General features: G+C 71.0%; 3 protein-coding genes across 6 annotated transcripts; all 3 read left to right on the plus strand.

Moving 5' to 3' along the window:
* The first annotated feature begins 204 nt into the window (after nucleotides 1–204).
* Nucleotides 205–2,070, plus strand: LOC118261039 (serum amyloid P-component-like). Its single transcript, XM_035571678.1, has 4 exons — nucleotides 205–420; nucleotides 680–770; nucleotides 867–1,036; nucleotides 1,310–2,070. The coding sequence occupies exons 1-4, from the start codon at nucleotides 357–359 to the stop codon at nucleotides 1,903–1,905; spliced, it is 921 nt and encodes a 306-aa protein (XP_035427571.1). The 5' UTR covers nucleotides 205–356; the 3' UTR covers nucleotides 1,906–2,070.
* A 505-nt stretch (nucleotides 2,071–2,575) lies between these two features.
* Nucleotides 2,576–4,529, plus strand: DUSP23 (dual specificity phosphatase 23). Of its 4 annotated transcripts, none has more exons than XM_035571674.2 (4): nucleotides 2,595–2,826; nucleotides 3,576–3,842; nucleotides 4,081–4,262; nucleotides 4,368–4,529. In XM_035571674.2, the coding sequence occupies exons 2-4, from the start codon at nucleotides 3,579–3,581 to the stop codon at nucleotides 4,393–4,395; spliced, it is 474 nt and encodes a 157-aa protein (XP_035427567.1). In that variant the 5' UTR covers nucleotides 2,595–2,826; nucleotides 3,576–3,578; the 3' UTR covers nucleotides 4,396–4,529. The 4 variants fall into 4 exon arrangements, with proteins under 4 accessions (XP_050571860.1, XP_035427567.1, XP_050571861.1 ...); XM_050715904.1 differs by having other exon boundaries at nucleotides 2,717–2,826; nucleotides 3,615–3,842; XM_035571673.2 differs by having other exon boundaries at nucleotides 2,720–2,826; nucleotides 3,519–3,842.
* A 2,253-nt stretch (nucleotides 4,530–6,782) lies between these two features.
* Nucleotides 6,783–16,195, plus strand: IGSF9 (immunoglobulin superfamily member 9). Its single transcript, XM_050715908.1, is given in 21 exon segments — nucleotides 6,783–6,840; nucleotides 7,051–7,236; nucleotides 9,725–9,877; nucleotides 10,190–10,341; nucleotides 10,497–10,614; nucleotides 10,709–10,850; nucleotides 11,056–11,201; nucleotides 11,277–11,419; nucleotides 11,491–11,631; nucleotides 11,736–11,852; nucleotides 12,170–12,320; nucleotides 12,467–12,590; nucleotides 12,682–12,857; nucleotides 12,977–13,227; nucleotides 13,318–13,402; nucleotides 13,754–13,924; nucleotides 14,121–14,166; nucleotides 14,473–15,226; nucleotides 15,228–15,571; nucleotides 15,684–15,835; nucleotides 16,020–16,195. Coding segments are annotated over 21 exon segments (3,786 nt in total).
* The last annotated feature ends 2,554 nt before the right edge of the window (nucleotides 16,196–18,749 follow it).

The raw sequence follows: 18,749 nt of genomic DNA on the forward strand, positions 1-18,749 counted from the left end.
GGCACACACCTGGAATAGCAGGAATGATTTGGGATGGGCACGTGGGGCTCGGTGCGAGCCCCCAGGGCCACGTCCCCTGTCCCCACGCATGTCCCCAGGCTCCCTGCCAGCTCGCTGGGGCCACGGCCCCTGAAGCAAACCAGTCCCCAAAGGCGTTCAGCAAACATCCCCGCACCCGCAGCGGTCACTGCCCCCAAGCACTTGGTGACAAAGGTTGGGGGCAGACATCACACCACAGCGCTGTGCTCCCCGTCCAGGAAGGGTTTCGGCCCCCAGGGACGCGGCACGGTGGCTCTCGGTTCCCCCTTGTCCCCTACAGCGGTGCCAGTGGCTGGGTTCGGTGGGTGCATGGGGACATGGGGACACCGCGGCTCTGCCTCCTCGTCCTTGCAGGGCTCTTCGGCCTCGCTGCCCCAGAAGGTAGGGATGGAGGGGCTGTGCCAGGAGCCCCCCCCCGGGTCCCACGGGGATTGGGGATGGGGTGGGGGGTGCAGGGGGGCATGGAGCGGTGGTGGCAGCGGGGGGCTCAGCACCACAGAGCAGCAGTGGGCAGGCAGTGGGGATGTAACACCAGGCACCACAAGAGGTGGCACGGGGGAACACGGGGCTGCCCGTGGGGGTGGCAGGGGGCTTGGGGACTCCCCTCACCCAGCCCTGTCCCCGTGTCTGGGTGCTGCAGAAAAAATGACCGCCTGGATCCAGCCTTACCCACCGGCACCCACCATGTACCACCAGCTGATGCTCTCCTGCGAGGTCACTGGGGATGCCAGGTAAGGCGCCCCCCGCCCTCCGGCACATGTCCCCCCCACCCCACAGCTCGGCCACCCCCAGGGTGTGCCCCCACACCCGGGTGACACCCAGCTCAGCGTCAAGGAGTTCCTGTGGCAGAAGGAAGGAAGCCGCGACCCCCTGCAGAAGGGCCAGAGCAACGTCCTCATCTTCAACTCCTTCAACAAGTCCCACCTGGGCACCTACACCTGCACGGCCACTGTCCCCCTGGGCGCCGCTGTGGCCACCTACGACCTGTGGATAGACGGTAGGCTGGGGAACAAGGGGACAGCTGGGGACAAGCTGTCACTGTGTGCCCCTGTCGCCCTGCATCAGAAGCCCGCGTGTGGCTGGTCTTGACGGCGGAGGCCACCCTGAGGTCTGATGGCAGAGGCCACTTCAAGGTCTGGTGGTGGAGGCCACCTCTGGGGCTGGTGGTGGCAGCCACCCTTGGGTCTGGCGGTGGCCATTTCCCCTGGGGAGATTTGGCCGGATGCCTTCCCCATGCCAGGAACAGTCACCTCTTTATCACCTCTCCCAGACCTGGTAAACCAAGTGTTCGTGTTTCCCCGGGAGACCAAGGACTCCTACGTGCTGGTGCGGGTGAAGCCGGAGCAGCCGCTGCTGAACTTCACCGTGTGCCTGCGCTCCTACACGGACCTCACGCGGCCCCACAGCCTCTTCTCCTACGCCACCAAGGCGCAGGACAACGAGATCCTCCTCTTCAAGCCCAAGCCCACCGAGTACCGCTTCTACGTGGGGGGCAAGTTCGTCACCTTCCGCGTCCCCGAGAGCTTCTTGAAGAGCGAGCACGTCTGCGCCAGCTGGGAGTCCCCCAGCAGCATCGTGCGCTTCTGGCTCAACGGGACGCCGTGGCCCCGCAAGGGGCTGCAGAAGGACTACGTGGTGGGCGCCGAGGCCGTGATCACGCTGGGGCAGGAGCAGGACGTCTTCGGGGGCGGCTCTGACGCCCCTCAGTCCTTCGTGGGGGAGATCTCGGACGTTTACATGTGGGACAGGGAGCTGACCACCAGGGAGGTGAGGGCCGCCATGTACAACAGCCCCTCGCCCGCCCCCATCTTCGGCTGGAGGAACTTCCCCTACAAGATCCACGGCGAGGTGTACCTCAAGGGATGACGCCCGGGCCAGCCCTGCCGTGCCCTGAGTGAGCTGTGATTGCCACCGGGGTCGTGTGTCCCCATGTCCCCATGTCCCCCTCCCCATCCCCACCATGTAACCCCCCACCCCACTCCCCGTAACCACCCGGCACCAAATATATGAATAAATGGGGCTGAAAAGCAGCAGCAGCGGGGGATTTTATCCCTGGGGGGGCCGCAGGAGAGGTGCCCCCCTTGTCCCACCCTGGGGACAACCCCAACACGTCCCCTCCGTGAGGCCGAAGCAGGGCTGAGCTGGGGCTTCCCAACCAACCGGGGGGCCACCAGGGTTGGGGACAAAAGGGGGGGGGGGGGGGGGGAGGACAGAGATGGCAGCTGGGTGGGGGCAAAACACCGGGAGGGGGCAACCGGGGGGCAGCCCCGGTGCTGGGTATCCCCGGTTGGTGCAGCCCCAGCGTCCTGGCATCACGGGGGATGCAGAAACGGTGCAGCCCCGGTGTCCTGATGTCCCTTGGGGGGGAGGGGGGCTGAAGCCCCGGTGTCCTGGTGTCCCGGGGGGGGGCAGCCCCCGTGTCCCGATGTCCCGGGGTGGGGGGGGGGGGCAGCCCCGTGTCCCGGTACTCGCCGGGGGGAGCAGCTCCGGAGAATCCCCGGTGTCCCGGTGCCCTGGGGGCTGCAGCCTCGTGTGCCGCTGTCCTGGGATTTCAGCCCCGGTGTCCCGGTGCCCCCGGGGGACGCAGCCCCGGGACCCCGTGCACTGGAGCCCCGGAACCCCGGGCATTGCAGCCCCGGGCCCCCGCCGTGTCCCGGTCCCCCCCGCTCGGTTCAGCCCCGCTGCATCCCCGGGGCCCGGAGCTCGGCACCGCCGCCGCCTCCCGGTGCCTGCGGCGCTCAGTGCAGGCGCTGCCGGACCCCGCTCCGCCGCCGAGCGGCCTCCCCGGTACGGCGGGGCCCTGGGGGGGGGGTTCCCGGGGCCGTTCCGGAGGGGGCCGGGCCGGGCCGGTGCCGGTGCGGGGCCCCCGGTGGGAGCAGGCCGCAGGGCCGGGCCTGCTCGGGGGCGGCCTGCGGCGGGGGCGGGCCTGTGCGCGGCGGGGGCCCGGGGCCGGTTGGGGCCGGGACAAGGAAGGGGGGGGCCTGGGGTGGCCGGGCCCGGTTGGGGGGCCCCGGGGGATTCGGGGGGAGCCGGTCCGGGGGCCTGGGGGTGCCTGGGGGCGGGGGGTAGGGCTTGGGGAGATTGACCCGCGGGTTTGGGGGGGGGGGGGGCAGGGTTTTGGGGGGCTGGGGGTGGCTGGCAGAGGGCTGGGGGGCCCCGGGCTGGGGGGTCCCAGAGAGCCTGGCCAGGGGGCTCTGAGGGGCCTGGCCGGGGGTCCTGGGGGGACCTGGGCTAGGGGTGTTAGGGGCCCTGGGTGGGGGGGTCCTAGAGAGCCTGGTTGGGGGCCTGGGGGGCCTGGCCTGGGATCTTGGGGTCTGTCTGGGGGGTCCTAGGGGGCACAGCATGGGGGTCCCGGCTCTGTGGTGCTGGCTGGGGGGTCCTGGCTGGGGGGTCCTAGGGGGCATAGCCTGGGGGTCCCAGCCCTGCGGTGCTGGGGGGTTCTGGCCAGAGGTCCCCTGGTTTTGACCAGGGTTCCCCAGCCCAGCCCCGTCCCCAGGGCGCGTGGCAGCGCCGGCCCACGGTGCCGCTCCCCGCAGGCGATGGTGGAGCCCCCCAACTTCTCGTGGGTGGCACAGGGGCGGCTGGCGGGGCTGGCTATGCCGCGGGAGCCGGGGCATTACCGGTTCCTGCTGGGCCAGGGCGTGCGGCACCTGGTGTCGCTGTCGGAGCGGCCGCCCCCCCACCACGGCTGCTGCCCCGCGGTGCAGCTCCACCGGATCCGCGTGCCCGACTTCAGCCCCCCGACGCCCGGGCAGATCCAGAGCTTCCTGCAGCTGGTGGAGGAGGCCAACGGCCGCGGGGAGGTACGGCCCGGGGGGTGACACACAGGGGGTGATGCCACTGGGGGTGGCACTAGGAGGGAGGTGATGCCAAGAGGGGGGTGATGCCAAGGGGGTGATGCTGTGCAGGTGACACCGGCATGGGGTGGTGATGCCAGGGTGAGTGACACCAAGAGGGAGGTGACACCAAGAGGGAGGTGACGCCAAGGTGGAGGTGACACCATGAGGGAGGTGAGGCCCTCCTCACGGGTGCGCTGGCCAGGCGGTGGCGGTGCACTGTATGCTGGGGCACGGCCGGACGGGCACCATGCTGGCCTGCTACCTGGTGAAGACGCAGAAGATGAGCGGCGGCGACGCCATCCGGGAGATCCGCAGGCTGCGGCCAGGCTCCATTGAGACGCGGGAGCAGGAGCAAGCTGTGATCCAGTTCCACCAGCGCTTCAGGTAGGTGCAGCCCTCCCGGGGGGGCTCCCTGTGCTGATGGGGTCACAGCAGGAACAGCTGTGGGGTCTGAAAGCCCAAATTAAACACGGATCTGCCTCGCCACAGCGCTGGAAAGGATATCGAGGAGGCGTGAGCAGGAGTTTCTCCCCGAGCAGCGTGTGCCAGACGGAGGTCGAAGGAGATGCTTGCTCTGATGCGCTGGGGGAGCCTTGCCCAGCCCTGCGGTGCCACCGTCCGTCCCGCCCCCCATTAAAGGACTTTCCCGTGGCTCCTTTCCACCTCGTTGTTTGAACAGAACCCCTGCTGCGACCGGGGACCCCCCTTCACCAGCTATCCAGGTACCGCCGCTCTGCAGTGACCTGGTGCCACCCCCTAACGTGGCCACGGCACCAAACCTCCATCCCCAGACCTCACCGCTCGGTACCCAACAGCCTCCTCAGGGCACCCCTGAATAGGGGATGCCTGCGGCTGCACCCTGAGGTGCAGGGGGCCCCATCCTGGGTCTCAGCCCGCGAGCCCCGGAGCTGGTCGCTCGCCAAAGCGGCGATGCTGCGCGAAGGACGGCAGCCACGTCAGCGCCCCAGGGCCGGCCCGGGACGTGGATGCTTAAACGGAAGCTTAGCTGGAATTTAGGCATCTCCGTCCAAAAGCCCAATCCTGAAAATCTCTTCTCAGCTGCTCCTAACCTTGGTGGCATTTAAATCCTAAGTGCAAGAAGCGTCACCGTCCCCATTCCTGCGCGCGCGGCACATGGCCGGGAGCGCCCGGCACGCGCTGGGTGCCAGCGCGGCCCCTGCGCCGCGGGCTGGGAGGGCTGTGGAGGGCTGTCACCTCCACCAGGCAGCCCCAGCGTCCCCAGACATCCCCCTGAAACCCCAAAACGCCGTCATCGTCCCTCAGGAATGACACGCGAGGGTGGTGGCTTGGGGCGGTTGGGATGGGAGCCGGCAGGGATGGGAGGAGGGTGGCCGTGGGGATGCGGGCACCCCAAAGTGGCGCGGAGCTGCTCTCGGTGCCACCCAGCACCCCTGGCTGGGGTCTCGGGGACCATCCATGTCCGTCCCCCATGGGTGACACCATGGCCCCAGGGCCCTGCGGCACCATGTGGGGACAAGGGACATCTGGGGTGGCTCATCTGCCTGGCCCCATCCCAGGACATGAGCGGCTGCCGGGGGGGAGGCCCCGCGTGGAGGATTTGGGGACACGAAAGGGGACGGGGACGGGGCGGCGCGGTCCAGCCGCGGCGCCTAAGCCCAGGGAGCCACAGGACTCCCATGGGGCTGTGAGATGCAGGAAAGCAGCTTACCCGCAGAATTATTTACTTTAACTCCTCTTACTTTAGCTCTGGCCTTAATAGTCTCCCGTGCGCCGGGGGCTGTGCCAGGCCGGGCCAAAAGGGGGGGGACAGGAGGACCCCTGTCCTGGGGAGGGGGTCGGGACAGGGGCTCAGCACCAACATTCCTGACCAGGGGATGCCATGACACCGAGCGGGACCCGGCATGGCCACGCTTGGCTGGGCAGCCCCGTGGGGCTGGGACATGGGGGTTGTCCCCTCACCGGTGCCCCCAGCACCAGAGCCCGCAGGCTGGCGGGCGGCCCAGCTCCGGCTCAGCTCCGCAGGCTGGGGACACGGCTCCGGTGGCCGTAGGGGACGGGGACGGGATGAGGATGGGATTAGAGGGGTGACGGCCGGGGTGCGAGAGGGCAGGGGGAGAGCCCCGAGGTGGGGACGGTCACGGGGGGCGGCCGGGGGTTGGTGGCGGTCACGGGTGTGCCATGGGGTGGCACGTGTGTGGGCTGTGCGCGGTGTGGCACAGCACGGCATGGCACGTTACCTGTGGCACATACCAGTGTCACACACCTGTGTCCTGCACTAGTGTCACACACCTGTGTCCCGCACCAGTGTCACCCACCCGTGTCACACACCTGTGTCCCGCACTAGTGTCACACACCTGTGTCACCCACCAGTGTCACACACCTGTGTCACACACCTGTGTCACACACCAGTGTCCCACACTGGTGTCACCCACCAGTCACACACCCATGTCACCCACCCGTGCCACACACCCGTGTCTCCTCCGTGCCCCCTCCCATCCCCACTCCCCCAGAACTACATCTCCCAGCATCCCCCGCGGCTCCCCTCCCCGCCCCGCTATTGGCCGCCGGCGGGAACACCCGTTGCCAAGGGAACGGCCAATCAGCAGCGCGGCGGGGCGGGGCCTGCCTGCGCCCCTCCCACCGCCGTGGCTTTGGCGGCGGCCGCCCGGTGGCGGCGGCGCGGGGCGGGGAGCGGAGCCGCGGGGCCCGGGGCGGGCATGAGGAGCCCCCAGCGCCCCCCGGCCGGGGCCAGAGCGCCGCGGGCAGCCCGGCCGAGCCCTCCCGAGCTGCGGCCCTGACCCCCCGGGGGACCCCCGGTGGTAGCCGGTAACCGGTCGCCGGTGCCCGGTGACCCTCCCGCCCGCCGCTCGGCGGCCGCCTGTCCCCGCCGCCACCGGGAGCCGCGGGCCGGGGAGCTGGGCTATGCGGTGGTGGCTACGCGCGGCCTTCCTCAGCCTGCTCGCCGGCACCGGGGCCGAGGGTAAGGGGAGACGGGACCGGGACTGGGACCGGGAACGACCGGGATGGGACGGGACGGGACCGGGATGGGATGGGATGGGACGGGCAGGACCGGACAGGGTGGGATGGGACGGGATGGACGAGACGGGACGGGATGGGACGGGATGGGAGGAGCGGGGCGCAGTGCCACCGGTGCTCCCGGTGCCACCGGTGTCTCCGGTGCCCCGCGCAGGCAGCGGGCCGAGCGGGGCCGTGGTGGGCCGCGTCGGGGACAGCGCTGTGCTGGGCTGCGACCTGCTGGGCACCCGCCAGAGCCGGCCGCCGCTCTACGTCATCGAGTGGGTGCGCGTCGGCTTCGTCCTCCCCATCTTCATCAAGTTCGGCCTCTACTCGCCGCGCGTCGACCCCGAGTACCTCGGTAAGTGGCACCGGGCACACCGGGCACTGGGCACACCGGGTATCGGACGGACCAAGCACCGTATGGACCGGGCACTGGGCACCCTGCTCGGGATGGATTTGCCGCCCCGCGCCCCTCGGCCGGGCCCCAGCGCTGTCGGAGCGCATTAAGCGCGGCGGCGGCGAGGCGTGGGGCTGGCCTCCGTCCCCCGCGGGTCACCGTCCCCGCCGAGGGCCCCGGGGGTGGCGGCGGGCGCCCCGGGTGAGCCGCACTCGGGGAAGGGATTTGGGTGAAGCCGCTCGGCGGCGCCGGGATTTGGAGCGAAGCGGGGCCACGGCGTGGGAGGCCGCTCCTCGCCTTCAAGGGGTGCTCGGGGCCAAGGGGGGAGGTCGGAGTTTGGGGCTGGGCCCGGCCCCGAAGCCTCTGGGATCGACGGGAGGGCAGGACCGCGGAGCGGGATCGTCCCACGTCCGACAGGATCTGGCCTCCGCGGCCGAAACTGCCAAAAAAATGTGCTGCGGGTGGAGCCTTGACACAGGTAGGGGTGAGGAAGGAGCCTCCAGCACGGGGCAGGAGCAATTTTGGGGCGAGCCGTGGCTGCTCCCCACTGCCAGCGCCTTCGCTGGTGGCTCTGCGCTGGCTTCGTGGGACCGGCGGCGCCACCAAACCCCGTGGTGACTCCAAAGCCTCGGCACCTGCCTCCCGGAGGCCCCCCGGCTCCTGTTACCTGCGGGAGCTCAGGTTTCCCCGCGGGCTCGCAGCACAAAGGGCTCGGCCGTATCCTGCTGCACGCTCCCCGTGTCCCGCCAGCCCTCGGCGTTGTCCCCGACGGTGCCACCGACACCCCAGGGCGCTGCGCCCGGGCCTGATGGTGGGGATGGGGGGGACAGGGACCCCACGGAGGGGGGCTGCTGGTTGTCACCGTGGCAGCTGGCCCTCGATCCTCCTGGGGGGGACCCGGGGTCAGGCAAGGGGCCTCCAGGCTCAGCCTCACAGCCGAGAGCTCGGAGCAGGTAGAGCGGCTGAGGTGTCACCCAGGAAGCCCCTGCGCCGCCACCTGTGTCACCCAGGCACTTTGGGGCACCTTGGGGACAAGGGTGGGCTGTGCCCGTGAAAGCCCCTCGTGTCCCTGGGGGTGGCGGGGCCGTTTCTCCCCCCGCCGTCCCCACTGCCATAAACTGGTGCTGGTGGTCCCCAGCCACTGCGTCCCCTTTGTGTCCCTTTGAATGGCGGTTGCCAGGCGCTGGGGGATGCCGGGCGGGAGGGCAGCGGCGGTTTTGTTGTTTTCCTTGGGTTTTGTTATCGGCCGGGCGCTGGGCGAGGAGGAGGAGGGGTTGGGGCCGGCGCGGGGGGGATTAGGGGGAGGCTGGGGGCGTCCCCAGGGCTCTCGGAGCCCTGCCAAAGGGACCTTTGTTCAGCAGCCTGCTGGGCCCAGGGCTCCCGTCCCTCTCGCTGCTCCCACGTCCCCGCTCGTGCTCGAGGTTTGCTCGCGCTGCCGCTTGGTGCTGCGGGCGCAGGATGAGGCCGAAGGCACCCGGCTACATCCATCGGCCCCCAGCCGTGGGGAGAAGCAGATTTGGGGGGGCTGGAAGAAACTCGGGGAGCACGTGTCGGTGTGCTGCGTCCGCACAACGCGTCTCTGCACAGATCCCATCCCCAAACCGCCCTGCCCGACCAGCCTGCCAGGTCCTGCCGCTCCTCCTCCTCCTCTTCCTCCTCCTCCGCCTCACTGGGCTCGTCTGGCCGGGTGCAGCACCCACGTGGGGGGACCTGTGGGGACAGTGGGGACCTCTGGGGACACCGAGCTCCGGCTGAAGCTGATAATTTCAGGGTTTTCCAGGAAAACCCTCTTTGTGGAAAACCCCTGCTGCTCCTGGGCACCTCTGGGTGCTTGTCACCACCGTGGCCCTGCCCCGCAGCACAGTCCCAAGGGGCCACCTCGGGTGACAGCACACACAGGGCTGAGCCAGGGGTGTAGCGGGGTCCGGGGGTGCCACGGTGCTGAGTGCACCCCAGTGGTGCTGAGCCTATTGCCCGCTGCATGCCTGAGCCGATTATGGCTCTGATAATAGCCCGGGGGATTAGGGGGCTGCGCTCGCTCTTGCTTGAGGTCCTTATCCTCCTCATCCTCCTCCTCCTCCTCATCAGAGGGGCCAGCTCGGGGCGAGCGCCCCGCCATCGAGCAGCCCCCCTGTGCCCCCAGAGCAGGCGAGGGGCTCATCCAGACCCCTCAGCACCGCCAGGAGCAGGAAGGTGCAGGGGTGCCCGGCGTGGCCGGGGCTTAGGGGGGTTCCCGAGGGGGGGCTCGGGGGGAGATCCGAGCCGAGGCTGCGGGTGCCGAAAGCCACCGGGGAGGGGTTTTGGTGCCAGCTCGAGGGCTTTGTGGGAGCAGGGAACCGTGCTCGGGGCACAGGGAGGTCCCTGCATGGGCGGGTGCTCTGTGGAGGTGGTGGCCTTGGGGACGGGGACGTCCCCGAGCTGCCCGCGGCAAACGTTTCTGGCTCGGCAGGTCGCGTGCGGATCGAGGAAGGCGCCTCGCTGCGCATCGACCTGCTGCGCGCCGAGGACCAAGGCTGGTACGAGTGCCGCGTGCTCTTCCTCGACCGGCCCAGCGCCGACGCCGACTTCCAGAACGGCACCTGGATCCACCTCACCGTCAACGGTACGGACGGGGGCTGCGGGCGCTGGGGCCGGCGCGAGCCCAGGCTGCCGCCTGCTCTGCCCTGTGCTGCTCTCGGGGTGCTGAGCCCGGTCTGAGCACTGGATTTGGGGTGGGGGAGCGGTCGTGGCGCGCCCCGTGCCTGCACCTGCTCCGCTTGGCTTTGTGAAATGAGGATGGGGGGAGGATTTCATCGTCCCCCAGTGCAGGAGGAGCAGCACCTGCCTGCTGCGGATCCCTCCATCACCGCAGCTCGCGGGGCTGGGGCTGGATCCGCTCGTTCCCAGGACTGAGGGTCTGCGTTTGCCTTTGCAGCACCCCCCACCTTCCTGGAGACCCCCCCAGCCTTCGTGGAGGTGCGGGACCGGGAGGCGCTGAGCCTCACCTGCACGGCCGTCGGCAACCCCCAGCCCGTCGTCATCTGGAAGCGGAGCGACCTGGCCGTGCAGAGCGGGGACGCGGTGCAGGTGAGCACGGCGAAGCGCCGGTGTCCCCCGTGGGACTGGGGGTGGGGGGCGAGTCTCAGGGGGGCACAGCGACACGGCTCCACGTGGCTGGAGAGCGAGCCCTGGCCACGGCGCCACTGTCCCGAGAGCCTCGGTGGCCACCGGTGACGTTGCAGGTGAGGAACGGGACGCTGAGCATCGCCGTGGTGGAGCGCGCCAGCGCGGGCACCTACACGTGCCACGCTTCCAGCAAGGAGGGCACCATCACCCACACCACCCGCGTGCTCGTGCAGGGTAGGAGCGGGGCGGCTCGCCGAGCCCTGGCGGCGTCACGGGGTTTGTGGCTTTGTCCCCAGGCCCTCACTGTCCCCTGCGCCCCACGCTGCAGGGCCGCCCGTCATCGTGGTGCCGCCGCAGAACGTCACCGTTAACATCTCTCAAGATGCCTTTCTGGCGTGCCAGGCCGAGGCGTACCCGGGGAACCTCACCTACACCTGGTTCCAGGGCAGCAGCAACGTCTTCCACCTCAGGTACGGCGGGGACGTGGTGCTGGGGGTGGCACCGAGGTGGCCGCAGGCTCCTGGCGGCTGTCTGTCATGGACGAAGGCGCGGGGACCTTGCCGAATCCCCACCCAGCCCGAGTACGGGTGCGTTGGGGCACGGTGCGTGCCGGAGAGCTTCGCCTGTCTCGGGTGCCTGCTGTGCCCTCACTCCCACCCTCTCCTCCCTTCGCAGCCACCTCCAGGCCCGGGTCCGCATCCTGGTGGACGGGAGCCTCCTGCTGCAACGAGCCACCCCGGACGACGCCGGCAAATACACCTGCGTCGCCAGCAACGGGCTCTGGAAGCCGCCTTCGGCCTCGGCCTTCGTCACCGTGCTGTGTAAGAGCCCGGGGGTGCCCCACCGGCCTCCGCGGGGTCCCCAGCACCCTCCCAGCACCCCACGTGTCCCCACAGATCCGGCGCAGGTGACCACCATGCTCCCGGAGACCCATTTGCCCAAGGGGATGCGGGGCGTGATCCGGTGCCCCACCAGGGCCAACCCCCCGCTGCTCTCCGTCAGCTGGACGCGGGACGGGCGCCCGCTGGAGCTGGGCAAGGTACGGCCGCTCGCGCCCCCCCGCCTGCACCCCGCAGCCCCCCGACCTCACCCCCGCACCCTTCCCGCCAGCTCCCCGGCTGGTCGGCGCGACCCGACGGCTCCATCGTCATCGCCACGGGGAACGACGACGCGCTGGGGGTGTACACGTGCACCCCCTACAACAGCTACGGCACCGCCGGTGCCTCCCGGCCCACCCGCGTCCTGCTCAAGGTGGGGGCAGACGGGGCGGGGGGGGGGGGGGGACGGGACACCACTGCTGCTCCGGCGTGCCGTGTCCCCGCCACTGTCCCCAGCACCGTGCGTGGCTCTTCCAGGACCCCCCCGCCTTCACCGTGCGCCCCAAGGAGGAATACTTCCAGGAAGTGGGCCGGGAGCTGGTCATCCCCTGCTCGGCCCACGGGGACCCCCCACCCACCATCACCTGGGGGAAGGTACAGAGCACGCTGGGGAAAGCCCACCTGGGGGGCGCAACGTGGCTTTTGTCCTCCCAGGACATCATCGCGTGGGTAGTCCCCGGGTCCTTGTCCCCACAGGAAGCCCGGGGTCCCACGGGAGGGGAGTTTTGCTCGTGTCACCTTCAGTTCTGTAGGAAACGAGGGCAAAATCCTGCCCCTCTGTTTCCAAACCAGCCCCGGGGGGATGGACCAAGGTCCTGCGAGGGTCCGGGGGCGTGGGGTCGCTGCGGATGGGATGGGGATGGGGACAGGGACGGGGATGTCACCGCCATCAGCGTGTCCCTGCCCCGCAGGTGGGCAGCGCAGGGCAGGGCGGTGCCCAGGTGGACGGGAACGGCAGCCTCGTCTTCCGCCCCCTCGTCAAGGAGCAGCACGGGCGCTGGGAGTGCACGGCCACCAACCCGGTGGCCAGCGTCAGCACCGCCACCTCCGTCCACGTGCTGGGTGAGTCGGGCGGGCGTCGCTGGTGGGTGCTGCGCCCCGGAGACTGGGGGGCTGGGAGGGGGGGTGGAAGGCGTGGAAACGCTCCTGGGCCTTGGTTATCCGAGCTGCCCCGGTCCCATGCGGCTTCTCTCCTCCTTCGGCGCCAGGGACCAGTCCCCACGCCGTCACCAACGTCTCCGTGCTGCCGCTGCTGCTGGCGGCCAACATCTCCTGGGAGCCGGGCTTTGACGGGGGCTACTTCCAGAGGTTCAGCGTCTGGTACACGCCGCTGTGAGTCCCCCGCCCGGGGGGGTGGCACCGGGTGGCCCCCACCCCCTCCGCGTCCCTCGGCCGTGGGCTCACGGCTCCCCCGTCCCCGCAGGGCGAAGCACCCGCCCCGCGCCCACCACGACTGGGTGTCGCTCTCGGTGCCGGCGGGGGCTCAGCACCTCTTGGTGGAGAACCTGCAGCCGGACACGAGCTACCAGTTCAGCGTCCTGGCCCAGAACAAGCTGGGCAGCGGCCCCTTCAGCCAGATCGTCACCTCCGTGCCCAGGGGTAAGAGCACGGTGCCTCGTAGCCCCCCGAACCGCCCCCCCCCAAGCACGCGGGAAGCTCCAGTTTTCACCCCGCTCTCCCTCCCCGGCCACCCCTACCAGCGTCCCCTTTCTCCCCAGGCTTCCCAGTGACCACAGTGCCTCCGGAGCCGCCGGCCATGACCGTGCACGTCTTCCTGTCCCCGCCGCAGGCCCTGACCGCCAACGAGACATCGCGCGGGGTCCTGCTGCGCTGGGAGCCCCCGGCCCGGCTCTCGGTGGCGCTGAGCGGCTACGCCCTGGAGCTGCGGCAGGACAAGGGCGGCTGGGAGGTGCTGGAGCGCTCCATCCCTGGCACGGAGAGCCAGGTGCTGGTGCCAGGGCTCATCAAGGTGAGGTCGTGCGTGGCGGGGGGGGGGGAGGTCTCGCTGGGTGCTCCGCAGCAAGGAGGGGGTGAGGCTGACGGCGCTCTGCTCCCCCAGGACGCCTTCTATGAGTTCCGACTGGTGGCCTTCGCTGGCAGCTACATCAGCGACCCCAGCAACACGGTGAACGTCTCCACGGCAGGTAGGGGCTGGGCTGCGCCCGCCCGCTCTTCCAGCTCGGAGGCAGAAACCAAGGGAGGGAGGCGTTTGCCCCCAAACAAAATCCCCTTCTCGGGGCTCCAGCCCCAAAACTAGACCGGGGACTGCGTCCTGCAAAGCAAGCACCGCGGGAGCGCTCGTCCCCGCGCACGCCTCTCGCGTGGCTTCGGTTTTGGGTAGCAGGGGAGCCCTGCCCAGCACCCCCACTGCCAGTACCCTGGGGGGCAGGTCCCTCTGCAGCCCTTGAGGCTTTGCCGTCCCCCGCTGTCGAGGTGCTGGAGGCTGCTCTGGGGTGCTGAGCGGGTGCCCCAGCTCCATCTCCCGTCCGGCGCAGGCATGGAGGTGTACCCGTCCCGCACCCAGCTCCCCGAGCTGCTCCCGCAGCCAGTGCTGGCCGGGGTCATCGGCGGGATCTGCTTCCTCAGCGTGGCCGTCATCTTCAGCACCGTGGCCGCCTGCATCATGAACCGCCGGCGCGCCGCGCGCATCCAGAAGCGAAGGCAAGGTAGGAGCCGGCCACATCCTGCGCCTCCCGGGGGGCTCGAGCCGCGGCGGCGGGGAGGGGACGGGGCCAGGCAGGGCTGGGGGCTCCCGGGGGGGGCCGCGGGGGTGCCGCCGTCTCCTCTCCTCTCCTCTCGTCTCCTCCTCATCGCCATGCGTTGCTCGCCGTGTGATCCCCGTGTGTTCTCATGACCTTCCAGATCCACCGCTCGTCTTCTCCCCCAGCCAGAAGCTCCCTGCTCCGCAGTAAGTCGTGCCACGCCACGCTCCCCCCGCACCTCGCTGCGCCCCCCCACCCCCATCGTCATCCATCCGCTGGCTTGGGGCAGGGACCGGGAGCAGGGCCGGGCTCGGAGCACCCGTGGGTGCTCCGCTTTCCCCTCCATGGGCTCGTGTCCAAAGAAAGCAAGCAGGGAGCAGCCGGAGCAGGGCTGCCGAGTCCTGCAGGGCACAGCACCACCCAGGGGATGCCCAACGTGAGCCCCCCAATTACGGGGGGCGTCCAAACGAGCCGGTACAGGGATCCCGCAGCCGTTCCCCATTTCCTTCCAGCCCTTCTCACGGCGCTGGTAGCCCGGCCGGCGCGGCCAAGCTGAAGCTGCAGCCGTCCCCCTGCCCCAGCCTGCGCCGGGCGCTGCTGTGGGGCGAAAAAGCCGGCACCAGCCTGGGGCTGAGCATCGCGGGGGCCGGATCCGGCTACGCCGTCTACGAGAGCCACGTCGGGGAGCACGTCCCCCTGGAGCGCATCCGCCGCGGCCCCGACGGCCGCTTCGTGGTGGAGACCGCCGAGACGGAGAGCGGCTTCACCCCCCCGCCCCGGGACCCCCCCACGCACAGGGGACCCCAACCGGAGGAGAAGAAGGAGCCCGTTTGGCGCCAGGGGGTGGCGTTACGGCCCCGGCCCCCCGGGAACCCCCCAGCGCCGTCCGGCCACCGCCGGGGCCGCTATTTCGGCTACGGCAGCAGCAGCCCCGTGGCCGAAGCGGCCGCCCTGTGCATCGTCGATGTCAGCCCCGTGGCCTCCGCCGCCACTCTGCCTTACAGCCCCGGCCCCCCTAGCGCCCGCTGGGACTCGCTGCCCCTCCAGGGCCCCCCCCCGGACTCCCCCCCGGCCACCACCGCCAGCCCCCAGCGTGCCGTGGCCCCCCCAGCCCAGAGCGGCATCCTGCAGTACCTGAGCCTGCCCTTCTTTAAGGAGATGTGCGTGGACGGCGACTGGCCCCCCCCCGAGGAACCGCCGCAGCCCCCCGCTCCCCCCCAGCACCCCGGGCGGGGGCCGGACTGCACGGACCCATGTGCCAAGGCCGCGGCCCCCCCCCGCCACCACCCTCCTCCAGCCCCCCAAGCTGCCGCTGGGCCCTGCCAAGGCCTCTCTGCCTGGCCCCCCCACCTGGCCGGCCCCCCCGGAGCCAACCCACCGTGGCCCCCCCTGCAACAGGACTGAAGCCGGGGATGTGGCCCCCCCGGAGAAGTTGCTGCGGGGCAGCTTGACCAGCCAGAGCAGCGGCCGGGGCAGCGCTTCCTTCCTGCGCCCCCCCTCCCTGGCACCGTCCCTGGGGGGGCCCGGCCCCGGTACCCCCCCGGGGGTTGGGGGCAGCTGGCAGGAGGGCAAGGTGAGCACGGAGCCGGCCCTGAGCAGTGCTGGAAAGAGGTGAGGATGCGCTCGGAGGGGCACTGGGGGGTGCAAGCGGGGTGTCGAGGTGTGGCATGTGGGGGGGGGGGGGGTTGGCGATGGGACCCCCCCCTGACACTTGTCCCCGCAGGAGGGACACCTCGGTGGACGAGAGCTACGAGTGGGATGCCGAGGTGGCGTTGGCGTCCGACCTCCTGGCGGCCCTGCAGCTGTACCGTGCCGGAGCCCCCCCCCGGCCCCTCTCCACCATCGCCCTCCGGGACCTCGAGCGGCAGCAGCAGCGTGAGTGCGGCCCCCCCCCGTCGCGTGCCCCCCTCCCACGGGGACTCATCCCGGCCACCACCGCGTTCTGGGGATGGGGGGGGCCTCGAGGCACCGCGGTGACCCCGGTAGGGCTGGGGGGGGGACCCCGGGTACCCCTGGGGGGGTGTCGCTCGGGGGCCGGACGCTGCCTCTCTCCCCGCAGAGCCCGGTGGCGGCGGCTCCTCGCCGGTGACCTCGGTGTCGGCGGAGGCGCTGGCGGCGGCGGGCGGCCCCCCCGAGCACGGGCGGCGCAGGGAGGGGGCCCAGCAGCAGCGGCGGCAGAGGCTGGGGGGCCGCGGGGGCTGCGGCGAGGGCTGCGAGCTGGCCACGCTGCTCTAGGGGACGCGTGGCCCCGTGGTGTCCCCATGGTGTCCCCAAAGTCCCCTTGGTTGGGGTTGGGGGGGGGAATAAAGAGACTTGAGCGCACCCCGCGGGCTCGTGCACCGGGACATGCACCCACCGTGCCCCCTCCCCCCCAGCACGGGGACCCCCCCCACCCCATGCAGCCCCCAGCCCCTGTGCTCACCGGGGTGCTGTGCCCCCCCAAGGTGCAGACCCTTCAGCATCCCTCCCAAGTCCCGGTGCCCCCCCCATCCCCGTTACCGCTACCCAAATCCCCATTGCACCCCCCCCATCCCAGTTACCCCCCCCATCCTTATTGCTCCCCCCCCCCCCCCCCCCCCAAATCCCCATTACCAACCCCCGTTACCCCCCCCCCATTCTCCCGGTCCCGCTGTGCCCCCCCCGGGGGGTCCCTGTAGCCCCCCCCAACCCCGCTCCCACTGCCCCCATCCCGCTCCCGGTGCTCCGGATGCTGCCCCCCGCCCCCCCTCCGCGCCCCCCCTCCCCGGTGCTTCCCCCACGCAAACCGGGCAGGGCGGGGGGCGGGGCCTCGGCGGGGTGGGGGCGGGGCCTGCGTGCCGCGTTCCCTTATATGGCCATGTCGTGGGAGCGCGTCATCGGGGGGCGGGGCCGGGGGGAGCTACGTCACCCCCCCGGCGCTGGGGGGGGCTGCGGGGGGCGCCCCGGGCTGTGACCCACCGGTCACCGCGGGTCACCCCCGGGTCACTCCGGTGTCACCCCTGCACGCCCCCGCGGTGTCCCCACGTCGCCCCTGCCTGTCTCCCATGCCCCCCCCGGTGTCACCCCATGCCCCCCCCCCGTCACCCCATGTCCCCTGCCTCGTCCCCAGCTTTGTCCCCCAGGGGCTGTCCCCCTGTCCCCCAGTGTGCAGCCAGGGTCCTGCCCCGTGTCACCCCGGGGGTCCTGGCCCCTCCCGGGGGTTCTGTTCCAGGTCCCCCCCCGACTGCCCCAGGGTTCTGTCCCCACATCACCCCGTGTTACCCCCCTGCCACCCCACCCCTGTCCCTCCAGCATCCTGCCCCTGCGTCACCCCTGTCGCCTTCTCTGTGCCCCCCCATGTCACCCCGGGCCTGGTCCCCCCCCCCCATGGGATTTGTCCCCCCCTGCATTACCCCCATCCTGCTGTCTGTGTCACTCCTCTGTCACCTTTGTCCTCCCCCTCCATGGGTCCTGTGCCACTGTGTCACCCCCAGGGTCCTGCTGCTGTCACCCCAACCCTACCTCCATTCTTGCACCCCCACATCACCCCCACCCTTGTCCCCACCCCCCCAGTGTCACCCCTGTCCCCTGGGTCACCATGTGTCACCTCCTGCCCTTGTCCCCTTACTACAGTGTCCCCTCGCCACATGCCCGTGTCACCACAGCCGTCCCCTCCACGCAGGAAACCCCACCGGGAATCCCCAGGGGCCACCCATGACTGGGGGGGTGACAAGGGGGAAACCCAGCCATGTGGCACCCATGGGTGCAGCAAGGGCTGTGGCCAGCGCGGGGAGGGGGACACGGTGGGGCTCGTCCCCACCATGACAGCGTCCTCGCCATGGGGGTACCGAGGATGGTGGCACCTCGGTTGGGGGGGGGGGCTGAGACCAGGCTGGGTTTTGGGTGCTGGGGGGGGGGGTGGAGACGTGGGGACGCGGCGGCGGTGGCCCTGCCACCCGTTCCGGAGGCAGGCGGTGGCGTCGGGCCGAGGTTTGTTTGTTGTTTTGGTTGAGCTTCCAAGGAGACGGGACGGGGGCAGGCGCCATCGTCCCTCCCCGCCCCGCCTGGGCCACCGCGGGGCCTGGGGCCGCCGTGTCCCTGCGGGGGCTGCAGCCCCCCGGGGCTGTCCCCCTGCCACCACAGCCAGCCTCTGTCACTACTGTGGCCACCACCACGGTCCCCTCTGCCACCACGGTCGGCTTGTGCCCTGACTGCAAGCATGGCCCTCTGCCATCATGGCCACCTCGTCCCAAACATGGCCACCCTGTCCCCACCACGGCCACCATGTCCCCACCGTGGCCACGGCCACCCTGTCCCCACCGCAGCCATGTCACAACTTACCACGGCCACCGTCTCCCCACCACAAGCTCCGTATCCTCTGCCACCACAGCCACACTGTCCCCGCCACGGCCACCCCATGGCCACACTGTCCCCACCATGGCCACTCTGTCCCCACCACGGCCACCCCACAGCCACCCTGTCCCCACCACGGCCACCACAGCCCCCGTGTCCCCTGCCACCGTAGCTCTCCTGACCCCTTACCACTGCGGCCACCCTGTCCCCACGACAGCCACCGTGTCCCCACCTCGGCCACCGCAGCCACCGTGTCCACGCCACAGCCCCCGTGTCCACCACCACCACGACCCCCGTGTCCCTGCCACCACGGTCCCCCTGTCCCCACCGCAGCCCCCCTGTCCCTATTACAGCCCCCCCCGTCCCCATTACAGCCCCCCCGTCCCCACCACGGCCACCCCGTGGCCGTCCCGGTCCCGGTGCCGGTCTCGGTCCCGGTCTCGGTCCCGGTGCCGGTGCCGGTGCCGGTGCCCCCGGG

This window comes from Cygnus atratus, chromosome 28, assembly GCF_013377495.2.
Source record: "Cygnus atratus isolate AKBS03 ecotype Queensland, Australia chromosome 28, CAtr_DNAZoo_HiC_assembly, whole genome shotgun sequence".
NCBI lineage: Eukaryota > Metazoa > Chordata > Aves > Anseriformes > Anatidae > Cygnus > Cygnus atratus.

Excerpts from the sequence above, each read along its gene's own strand:
- LOC118261039 (XM_035571678.1), top strand. The coding sequence starts at position 357 with ATGGGGACACCGCGGCTCTGCCTCCTCGTCCTTGCAGGGCTCTTCGGC. Across the intron at positions 421-679 it reads CGGCCTCGCTGCCCCAGAAG|AAAAAATGACCGCCTGGATC; the intron begins GTAGGGATGGAG and ends TGGGTGCTGCAG. Across the intron at positions 1,037-1,309 it reads CTACGACCTGTGGATAGACG|ACCTGGTAAACCAAGTGTTC; the intron begins GTAGGCTGGGGA and ends CACCTCTCCCAG.
- DUSP23 (XM_035571674.2), top strand. The coding sequence starts at position 3,579 with ATGGTGGAGCCCCCCAACTTCTCGTGGGTGGCACAGGGGCGGCTGGCG. Across the intron at positions 3,843-4,080 it reads AGGCCAACGGCCGCGGGGAG|GCGGTGGCGGTGCACTGTAT; the intron begins GTACGGCCCGGG and ends TGCGCTGGCCAG. Across the intron at positions 4,263-4,367 it reads CAGTTCCACCAGCGCTTCAG|CGCTGGAAAGGATATCGAGG; the intron begins GTAGGTGCAGCC and ends GCCTCGCCACAG.